The sequence below is a fragment of the Ostrinia furnacalis genome, unplaced genomic scaffold, assembly GCF_004193835.3.
Source record: "Ostrinia furnacalis isolate ACB-3 unplaced genomic scaffold, ASM419383v2 OfSCF6554, whole genome shotgun sequence".
NCBI classification, from domain to species: Eukaryota; Metazoa; Arthropoda; class Insecta; order Lepidoptera; family Crambidae; genus Ostrinia; species Ostrinia furnacalis.
In genome coordinates, this window is record NW_021136793.1 from 298,761 (window position 1) to 310,996 (window position 12,236).

The 12,236-nt window shown below is 42.3% G+C and overlaps 1 protein-coding gene across 1 annotated transcript; it reads right to left on the reverse strand.

Annotated features, from left to right (window-relative positions):
* Window positions 1–1,955: 1,955 nt before the first annotated feature.
* Window positions 1,956–11,854, reverse strand: PlexA (plexin A). Its single transcript, XM_028317950.1, has 3 exons — window positions 11,533–11,854; window positions 8,999–9,115; window positions 1,956–8,187 (listed from the first exon to the last, which is right to left on the reverse strand). Exon 3 carries the CDS (start codon window positions 8,102–8,104, stop codon window positions 2,408–2,410), a length of 5,697 nt encoding a protein of 1,898 aa, XP_028173751.1. The 5' UTR covers window positions 8,105–8,187; window positions 8,999–9,115; window positions 11,533–11,854; the 3' UTR covers window positions 1,956–2,407.
* Window positions 11,855–12,236: the final 382 nt, after the last annotated feature.

Below are 12,236 nucleotides of genomic sequence, written 5' to 3' on the forward strand. Positions count from 1 at the left end.
GGGGGGCGGCATTCCTAGCGTCGGGGGAGCGGTCATCGACCGTCCTCCACCGGCCGGGCATAAACTACAGACTACAGAGTGCCGGCTACGTTTGAGCGCGAGCGCGACCACTCGCTAAGGTCAATACAGCGCGACCGGTCTATACCGCGTAACCGTTTCGAAACAGCATTGTTCCATTGACGGACTGGTGCAAACCGAAAATCAATTACGGCCACATGCATACGAAAATCTAATTTATCCACTTGCGCAAGCGTTGTAAATCTGTAACATAATTCGTTCTGTCCGCAAACTATCAGGTTATGGACACGGTTGGGAAAACATTAACTGAATTAACTTTTTTGCATCATCGAGGTCTGAAAACTTGTGTATTTAACACGTTTACGTTTAAATGTAAGTTATCAAACAAGTTACGGCTCGTCTCGGTCAGTGACTAATCGACTTCCTACACACATACGCGAGCAAAATGCTTGTCGATGATATTGTGGTGGCTTCTAATGTAAATATTTCACCGAGTCAACACAGAATGTGTGTTAGAGCCGCTGATATGTCACGCGGTAACCATAATCAGTTTTTTTGCAAGATAAGGGCACTGATAAGTTTTATACCCAAAATAAGGTGTTTTTGATATCAAACGAATGTATCAAACTACTGTCACATATTTCAGAATAAATATTCGAGGAAAAGTACAGATCATCCGATAAAAACAAATTCTTTTCGCATATTAAAGCAAAAGCTTCATTAATTCACGGTAACCACGCTACAACAGGTTCCGAATATGTAGGTATTGAAATGTGGAATGCATTAAGTAGTATGTTAATGACCTCACCGATTCCGTATTTTAGAATTCCATTAAACGCGAGTTTAAACAGTTTTTTGCTGTAACAATACTTACGTCATCAAAAGAATCCAATATAGCAGCTTTTGTGAATATTAACCTACAAAAATTCAGCTTCTTCTATAAATGTATGTTCATCCAGTTTTTTGCACATAATAAAGATAATTGTCCTTTGTGTAACACACCAAAAAAGCGAAATCATCCAACTCCAAGTTTCATTGTTAAATAAGTTTGGAGACGCGCCAAGCTGACAATGATCTATCATGTAAAGTAAAATGCTACAAATTATATCGTTAGCCTGAGAACAATAGTAAAAGTGTACATAGTACACGCCATAGTCGCCGTTTCGCTTATCATAAACGCAATCAGAATTGTACAACAGGGCGTCATTAATTATGCTGTTCACAGCCGAACACATGGGTGTCTGCCGCTGATCCAGTCGCAGCGCGCGTAACGCTTGCTTGTAGTGTATTATTTTCACATAATGCAAATCCGCGCTGAACTGCATCCTTTTTCAATGTTTAAATAAAAATACGCACCACTACAACCAACGTTAACGCGCGCCAGCGAGTCGCAGTATATTTTTTCTGTTCCTAATCCTTGCGTCGAGTCATGGCGCGCCTCCGTAGTTGAAACAGACTTACTTTCATATCCCGCCGCCCAGGACCACATGGAGACCATCGCCAACAGCCAGTGATACATGAGTCCTTCGATCTTCCAATAGAGAGGGGCGTACAAGGGTCTGACGAGGCGCAGCGCCATCATCCACACGACGTAAGCCGGGATGCAGTATATGTTGTTCACGATCACGAAAGTCGTTCGGGCCGCTATCCGCACGTACCGACTGAAACAGCAGGGCCGCGTCGGTTCATCTCTGACCTTCTCGCCACACGACCGCCCACGAAACCCTCGAGGCCGGGCAAACGCAACCACAAACACGATGATGGTGACATGAATGATGAGTGCTAACAGCGAGTGACCGACCGGGGGGGTTCCGTGAGCTAGCGAGCGGCGAGAAGGCACCGTACCGCGTTCTCCCTGCCGACAGCTGCCTGACACGGGGGCTTTCGTCGTGCGTGACAATGACGCTGCGCCACCGTATTCAATCAAACACAAGACGTACATTCGACGATATTTATTAATGGAATTGTTCACCGGTTCACTTTCGGTTATTTCGTTAAGTAGATTGCGAGTACAAATTTAAAAATCGCCCGCCGGCGAGCGATACACGTCGCTCGCCGACGGGCTCACATGCGTTTTCTTTTGCGACACACATTTTACACCGATCGACGTAACATTAACTCGTACGACGCGAGCACACATAGACAGACATACACAATTTTAGTTTACGATGCATACTGTGGCACGACCGCGGCCGGCCGAGTTCGTCGTGTAAAATCAATACAAAATTCATTTATATAAAATTAAAAAAAATCGGATCGCTGAAATTATACAAAATTACAATATTAAGACTGTACACTATCTAATATATACAAAAGTTGCCGGCAGAGATATGTGCGAGGGCTTTATATACAGGGCGGTGGGTTCGGTGTCACGGGCCCGAGAAGCCGATCACACGTTGTAGTCGTGCGTCATGAGCCCGTGCGCCTGCTCGAGGCGGTAGGCGAGCCTCTGCTTCTGTGAGAACTCGTCCTCCTCGAGGGTCACCATAAGCTGCTCGTTATACTTGACCGCGTACGCGTACAGCTCATTCAGCGCGCAGTTCGTGTTGAACTCCTTCGTGTGGAGGCGCGACTCCTCCGCCAACATCGCGTTCATGTCCTGGTCGGATATTGCCGGCATCAACTTTATATCCGCGTAATAACGCTCTACCCACTCCTTGTACACCGGGATATCTTTCGCGTAAAGAAGCTTGGACGAGGGTGAATCTTTACCGAGGATGTGGTCGGACGTCGAGCAAGAGTCCATAAACGTTTGCGCGATAACAGACAAGCAAGAATCTACCGTATTAGACTTGTGAACATCGAATACAAAGTTGGGATTCTTAATCAGATTAACCCAGAAGCGCAGCGGAAGGGAATTGCTCTTCCAAGTGTGAACTACCTCGGGATCGGAGATTGTATGTTGTAGCGCTTGATCGTCGAGGAAATCGAACATATACTTTATGGCTAGGGGTAGCGCAGATCCGCGGTGTGCCGTGCTAAAAATAGTCTCGAATAAATCGTCGACAAACTTTTGCAGCGTGCCTTTGGTGGCGAGAAGGCGCGTAAGATATATTTCCGAAACCATTTTATTGCCACGCTCTCCCTCTTTGTGCGCGTCTCCGTCGTGATGCCTAACGAGATGCCAATACTTGAAAGCGCCTCCGTGATCGTACTTCAAGGGGCTCGCCGGTGGACTAGCGGAACCGTATTTACCGCGATTGAGAGTCTCGTAAGTATGAGATTTATCGTTTTTCTCCATATTGGAGAGATTGTAAACCGAGCTTTGCTTCGCAACAAGACTGAGGCAAGCGCCGTCTGGTACGCGGTAGTGATTTAAAGTATTAAGCTTGCGCCATTCGCCCTCGCATTTAGTGGTACTATCTTCGTCATATAAAATTAATCGACCACAGGCGCCAGTGCGCCATTCCAAATCAAGGTCGTCACGACTCGGTCTTTGGGAATATGGAGTAGCGCGATAAATAGCATCTAAACATTTTTCCTTCACTTGGCTTATCGTATCACAGTCGAGAACTTTCACGTGTACGTTCTCAGTAGTAGCCTCTAAACCACTAACGAAAATGGTTTGTTGTGATATCGATACACTAACGGTCATTGGTTTGAAATCGATCGACTGCCTAATGAGTTTCTCTTCGCTGAGGGAGTATCGCGCTTCGGAGCTTATTGCGTCCACCGGGCCTTTGTCTACCTGACCTTTCATCGACCTAAACAAAAGATAAAGCGGTTCGCCGGCGCACTCGCGGAGGAATTTGTACAGTAAGAAAGTAAACCATGCGCTCAACATTTTCTCGGCTACGCTCTCAGTACGCCGCAACAACAATTTGGGGTGACTCTTGCCCTCCATACATTTTTCTATAAGCTCTGCTAGCAATGTCTTTAATACATCAGTACAATATTCCATTTTACTTTGTAAAGTAACCATTATAAGTGAAGCTACATTAACACGATCGCGCATAGAGAAATACCTGTTGCTTTCTAAAGTACGAATAAATAATAAAAGGAATGTTTTATTCATAATAAGCTGCCCAAACATTCTGAGACCTTTTTCTTTTCTCATAAGCTCTGGACGCTCCCATTGCAGGACGGCATGATCGTCAATATTAGGGAACAATATTTTCATAGCGTATGTACGATAATCCAAGAACGGAATACCGCCTGTCACGTCTCCTGTCAAATCTGTCATTTCAGTTTGCAATTCTGCAAACGCCTCCTTACATTCCGCAGCGACTCTTAACTCTAGAATATCCATTTGCTCCTGCATATTCTTTAATACCCTAATATTTTCAGTTGATTTTCTCCTATACATAACTAGAAAAACGACAAACACTAAAATGAGTATCACTATACTGGCAATAACGCCGAATAAAACTGGTTTGCCGATAGCTGCCTGAAGGCCGGCCTGTGACGAATAAGATAATTTTCCTATCTTGAACGTGAGGGCACGACCGACTTTGACCACCACTTCGGGTGTGTCCACGCCATCCGGCAACTCATCTCGAGACGGTGGCCGGCAAGTCAATTGGTGTCTCGAAAGAGAAGTTACATTACACAAACTTTTGCCTATATACACTTCCACGTCTTGCTCCGTGCAAGCCCTATCTAAGTTTTGACCATTAATAGTTAAATATTCAGACTTATAATACTTGACGTCTTCATCAAATTTTTCGTAAAATGGATCAGGATACAGCAAGAATGCATCACCCGTTTTTGAGGTGAGATTTTGTACACTCAGTACATCGTCCATGTTAAAACCATATTCCAATTCTAAAGGTCTATCCATGTCCAAGTTCAATCCAGCACTTTCTATACCAGGAGATTCACAAATGAGTTGAGTTTGAAAGTCAAGCCTGTGACATGGTGCAATGTATGGTCGATTATCGTGATAAACATAAATTTGTGGGAACTGTATTGAATGGAAATTACGACCTATGACTTTGATGTTAATTCCTCCGGATGGAATACCTTTGGGTTGTTTGCGTTGCGACATAAGAGGCGGGCCGGATTCGACGGATACTACAACGGGATCTTCTATGTACTCAAACTTTTCACGCTCTAAAGTTCGCATTCCGTTATCAAAACGCATTCGTAATGTACCCATTTTCAATTGATACGAATGACTAGTTCTACAAACAGCCTCTTCGTGGGATACGGATAAAATAGCACAGGGCAAATCATCAATGAATGCTTGAATATTGCTGCCAGCGTTGAGATATTCACCTGTGATCCGAAGCTTGGTTCCACCAGATTGTGGACCGTATTTGGGTTGAATAGAATTTATTTTTGGGTTTACGAATGCGTAATGATGTTTCGATTCGCCGCGATAGTCCGCAACCCGGACGACTACAGGACCATCTCGTGGCACTTCCTCACCCGGGCCGTCTACAGTACAAACAATACGCCTGGTTTTAACATATAACTCTATAATGGGTTGACATTTAATACCTGCTATGGTGACGCCATTATAAATATCGGATATATTACGACCTAAATTAATACCTTCAATGGTAATGTTAGTACCGCCATCCCACGGACCTAACTGCGGCCTAAACGAGTGAATTTCAGGATTAGGGCATGTCTGAGTGCGGTTGAGCCACACACTAGGCGCCCCACATTGCTCCTGAACTTCACACCGATCAGAGCCTTGACACCAGCCACACCCAAATTTCTCTGGAAGCGCGAGACACATTCCGCAATTATCAGCCATGTCATTACAACGATAAATGAGAATGTGGGTATTATCGGGATTATCCAAGGGCTTAGAGCCACCCCAAATAACGGCGAACGACGCTGTGATATTGGGAGCGCGCGACGTGTACGTAAATTCTACCGCTTCGCAATAAATAGTATCCGCGAGTAGTTGAGCATTTACATGAGTTACGCGACCCTCAATATTGAATTGACATACGAATCTGGTTTGAACTATAAACTGACCGATTATATGGACTTTAACTTTTATGGCTTTCTTTACACCGGATGGTACTAAAATTTCGTTTGTTCCGTCCGACGTCGAGTTGATAGTGGGGCAGAAACCAGGACCTGAACGATAACTGGGACCGATTCTACTTACACCGGTAACTAAAATATCATTACGGCAATTCTCGGCAGTATCGTGAGTACAACGATGTCCATCGACACACCAATCGCAAGGGAATGAAGAACTGACGCACTGAGTGCATGAGCTGTACGTGTTGCAATCGAAAAATGTGAAATTTGTCGCTACAAAATCAGGCCCTTGAGTAGTACGCACCGACAACTTTGCCGTAAAATGATGTTGACCGGCGGGAATCGGTGGGAGCGTGTCGGTGCGCGGAGTAGTACAATTAACACCGTAAGGTTTCCTAGTAGCATTGGTAATTAAAGTACGGTCTAAAGCTGTAAATGCACACAAGAATTGTCCATTAAGCGTGGGCAAGTTCTCAATTAACAAGTCTAACGTTCGAGCCGTCGTTCGTTGCAATTGATTCGGCGTCACTTGAGTAATCGTAGTGCAACGACCGCTGCGATACGAGATCCAATACAGAGGATCTTTAGCCGCATCCTGACAGTCCGATCGCAGACTACACTTATTTTCAAGGGAGCACCATCCACAGTAAGGGTCTTTGGCGCCGAGACATGTTAAACACGATTTGTAAACGCTACACTCCTGAACTTTCACTTTGGACACTTTTCGTTCTGTCATTACGTATAAATGCATCAGTTGAGTATCAAAGAATAAGTCCTTGTTCACCGGTGAGCCTTCGTCGACCACGATATCTCCATATTCGAATGCTGAGGTTGCGCTTTCAACAACAATTTTCTTCAGATGTCCCTGTGCTGTTCCCGCGAACACAACAGTATAATCCCCTGTGGCTGTCGCCGCTACTGCCGTAAGTCTCTTTTTGAATACTGCGACCGGCACGGCTTCTACAGGTTGTTCACCTCCCAGAGGAGTATTAACGTCTAAGCCACAGAAGTCTTCGCTGATCGACTGCAATTTAGTTCCAATGCACGCGTGAGATGGTGAAATAAAATCCAAGCCTCGTGAACCATTTCCACTAAAGCAAGTCTTGATGTTTTGCATGAATTTGCGTCGAATAGCTTTCAACGAATACACACAGAGGGCGGACAAATCTGAAGGAGTGTTGGTGTTTATAGATTCACTCTGACTGAATGCGGCGAAAAGCACATCATGTTGAGCAGTTATTCCCAGCTCTCCCGCTAATACTGATCCGGCTTTACCGACAAAAGCTGCCTGTACTAAATTATAACCAAAGTTGCCTCCTCCTTCACCCGTACAAGACATCGGAATTTCTGTGTACGAGTAATAATTTTCGTCATCATGACATACTCGAACTAATTTGCTGTAATACGTATCCGAGCCAACACCTCGTAGCTGAGTCGTCAAAAAGTAGCTGAATCCCTCGCAACTAAATCCATAGACATAGTTAATAGGATATCGTTCTCGAGACAAGGAATTGACGAACATTCGTGTACCGGTGGTGACCGCTGTACGTGCTATCATGAAGAGTCGGTCATCTTCGAGGGAACGACTGCTCACTGTAGGAACTTCAGAACGATAGGGAGAATTGCCTGTGAAGGTGACTCCCACGTACATGACCTGCGTCATAGGCGGATTGGGTGGCCCCGGCGCAATAAACGCCACCGTAGATGCGGTAGCATTGTTAGCTACGACCGGTTCTCGAACTTCACGCACTTCATGAGAGATATTATTCAAATTTCGCACGGAGCACAGTCCCTGTAACACTGAGCCGCAAGTGATAAGACGGCTCGTCGCGTAGTCTATAACGAGGGCCTTGTTCACATTGTCCGTCGGTTTCTTCACGAAGTTCGCGGGGCAGTCGAAGGTGCAGAAGGCGGAGTCGTTCACGGGTCCAGTGACGATAGACTGAGCGACTTCCAGGTCGGGGGAGAGTTGATAGATTCTGTTGACGGCGCCGACGTAGACTCGGCCAGTGTTGCGATCGACGACTAGGTGGTCGAACTGGGAGGTCGGTGCCGACACGGGGTCGGTGAAGGTGCGCACCACGTCCTGCGAGGCGCGCGCGGCGGCGCACGCAGCCCCCAGGGCCAGCAGCACGCGCCACATGGCGCGAGGGCATGTGGCCGGCACCCTACCGCTCGCGCCACCGTCCGCTCGCCGCGCCACTCGTGCCCGTCCGCTCCTCGCATCTGCAACGCGAGACACCCACTCAGGCGCACTGTCCGCGCCCAGCGCGCGCCGGCGACGCTTCGATCCCATCGCACCGCACCGTTCCGCCACCTGCTACTCGCCTATATCGAATCCTACGCTATCCGGTGTATCCTAAACGCATTCGAACGCCTAGCTTTGGTTTTCACCGAATTACGATTCGACTTTACAAATAACGCGGTGCGCACGAGTACACGCTATGGCTCGGAGAGGTCCAGTGCGATCGGAGCGAATTCGCGAGCTGAAGCGACGACGCGCAGCGACTGTCTTTCCAGATAAGCGATATCAGTACTAACGTATTTTACATTGTGCATAACAAAATAGTAGTCATCCCCTGATGCAGTAAAATTTAATTTAATTTAAGATAGAGTTATCGTCACGTCCCGTCTAATTACTGCAACGATTGATGAGTCACATTAACATAAAAATAGCAGTCCGGTTATTTTCATCGGGATTTTTTTACGCGAGAGAGCAAACTTATTTCATAGTATCTATGAATACCGCTCTCGTTATCGTAAAGATATTTTATCTACGATTTCTCACGTGTTCGTAGTATCGTTGAAAAATAGGTTAGTACTAGGAAAGAACAATCACCGGCGGCTTCGACGCGGTCAGTGCACTGATACAAGTCACACGCCGACGAAAGCCTCAGCATCATCAAAAAGGGAATAAAAAAAATAATAACTTGGCATGCTGTTCGAAACGAGGGAGTGAACGTGGTAGCGCAACGATAAAACAAAATACATTGGAGGAACTAAACACATCGATAGACTGACAACAAGTAATACTTACAGAATGGCCATATTGAGTGTATCTCGGACTTGTGGCAAATGTTTCAACTACTTGTAGATCATAAGCAAATAAGGCGCACTCTCATAATGCGGCTGCGATTCGCGCAGCTTGTGAGACCTGAAACAAGAAATAAAAGCGTTTTAAAGCCCTCTTCAGGGCTGCTACTAGACCCTAAATATATCGATTGTTGATGATCAAACGTCATCTCAAAACCTAGTTGAATCACGCAACAAATGAACATGAGAATTATAATTTACTGCATGTATTATTGTGATTCATAAAATTCATCGATACACTTATCAATACAGTATCGAATTTAATGTTTGTTTTTGATGATAATGACATAATCAACTCAATAACTAATGAACAAGTCAATTAAAATTCATTGAATTATTTAGTGGAAGTAAATTTAATTACCAACAAAACCGTTTTTTAAAAACATTATCAATCTCAATTTTAAACCTTGAACAAAAAAAACGATTTTCAATCAAGACTGATCTTTATTGAGTGTTAATTTATATCTTACTTCACGGAGAACTAAATTATATTGAATGTTTTAACATTCAATAAAAATTATAGATTGAAGAAAGTCATCAAAGCAATGTTTGTCGTTAATAAAGGTGAAAGTGTTGGTGGGAATCACAATGGCCTCTCCGAAGCACACAATGCCAAATTAATTAGTAACAGCTGAGCCTGCAAAATGGATTAGGCACAGTGTTGTTTGGTAGTTGTTTTTTATACTGTTTCTCCTAAGCCATTTAACTGGAAAATTCTTGGCTCTTCAAATAGTCGTGAACATTATTTTTACCAACAATTTGTGTAGACAATTTAGTTTTTTACTGACTTAATTGGCTTTAATTACTTGTAAAATAATTTAAACACAAGCAAGCAGAATAATGACAAAATAGAGATTTGCTACAAATATTACTTTTTGCCCGACTGCGCCAGAAGGAGGGTTATGTTTTTTTATAATGAAGTTTTCATATCCGAGTAGATTTGAATTAAGTCATGAATTTTTTAATGTAAAATGTAAGAAATGTGGAGTAAAAATTATTGCCTATCATAATTAACTTATTATGATTTCATAAGTTTGCAGTATATTTTCATAGTTACAAATACCTATTTAAAAATCCTTGAGATATCTCAACAGGCAGTATTATAATGATGATACTTGAAGCAAACTGAACAGTGAGAAAGCTTCAGAATTAGTCCTATCAATATTTACTATCTTTTAAGATTAATGTCAAGAATTTATCTTCCTAATTCATTATCTTAACATTTATTTAAGTAAACATTATTTGTTAATCTCAATTGAATAAATGTAATCATTGAATAAATTATTCTCCAATACTAAGCCTACTTTATTATTCATCTATTTATCTGGTTTTCTTTTCTAGTATGAAAATTCTACTTTCCATACTTGGACTATATGAAAAATTATGTATTATTATTGATTTCCAATAATAAATGGAGACTGAAAATTAAATGAAATGCTAAATTTATGCAGATTCTCAGTACAAATTAATTGAATGGTAGCTGACGAATGTATGAATATTAACCACCTGCAGAATGATGTTATTTTTAATTCAATTATTTCGAACACACTGTTATCATATTGTATCCAAATAGACTGTGTTACAAATGTTTCCCTTTCATGCAGTAGGTACAATTATTATTAAGTTAAATGATTTATTTAAAATTAATTGGCTCATTTTGTCCCGATTCAGATAACAGATTTGTGGGTAAAAGTATGCAATAATTACCTAATATTCCTTTTTCCTGTAGAAAATTAAAGTGTGATACCAAAAAAATCTTATCATAATACCAATATTTTTCTAATGGTTTGGTTTACCTACATTTTTTAAAATAGGCAAGCAAAGTTGGTAACAATTTTTTATTTATCTTGAGATCTGATCACCACCACTAAATTTTCAATGTTTTACACAAGACTTTGTTATTTGAATCTTGGAAAAATCTGTGATCAATGATCCTAAGCATGACTGAAGTGAAGCAGTTAATCGAATATTCCTACAGACTCAGAGATTGATGAAGGCAAACGATAGATGGTGACGCATTATTTACACACAATCAGACGATGTAAGCAGGAAGTCACCAATAAATAAGTCTTGTGGCTTTTCAAAGTGGACGATTTTAAAAACTTTTTCAAGTTAATCGACGGAGAAAAGAACCGAATCTTCAAGCACCGCGACCGGTCAACGTAATGATCCAGCAATGCTATCCTGCTGCATTCTTTTCACTATCCCACCCACGTCCAACTTAAAATCCAACACCTACGCACTACATGACACAAAAATACTCATCATTATCGTGATTGCAGACACTCATATTTTCATCAGCGGGACCAAATTAGGGTCATCTCTGTTTGTAACTATTCTTTTCACAGAGAACGGAACTGAGAAAAGTCAGCCATTATCGCGCACGCCGAGCGAGTCGATAAACGGTAGCCATTCCAATAAAACGCCACGCGTTCCGCTACTTTACCGTAGATATTTCTGCTAAATACTAAAACGTACCTTATCAGTAAATCTCTTGTGTTAAAATGTAACAATCCTTTGAAATCCAGGATCCAACAGCGGAGTAACACTATTGCACCACTTCACACAGTATTATTTCTTTTGCATAAATCTCACTTATTTGTAACTAAAACACTATACACCACAAACGACGGCCTAAATCACAACATTATACTTATAAAAATACTTCTGCCGAGTACTAAAGCCCGTTTTTAAGAGTAAAATATCCCGTTTACACAAGGAGTCCACGACAGGAGCATCAGTCTTCGTACATCGCCGTGGAATGATTCGGTTTCGCTTTTCGAACGAGTCTAGGCGTGACTGGACCCGAACGGTGCCGAAACTTGCCGATTCGATGAAACAGTTCCAAATTCTGCCACTAGAGGCGCAGCGGCAGCGTACAATGCGTTCAAGTATTTATAATCTCTATCTTTTGAAGCGTTCAACCATAAATAAAAACGCTACTTATAATAATTAAAATATTATTTTCAACTTCAGAATATAAGTTGATTTTAATTCTAAAAGGATGATTGAGATAAATTGTACCAACATGTTTTATTTCAAATAATAATATCGGTCAAAACGAATAATTTCCAGCAGAATACAATACAAAACTAAAGACTAAAACTACCATAAATTTTATGTCCAAAATCCTACGTTATAAGTGATTTAATACCTAGATATTTTTTTAACTATTTCTATGA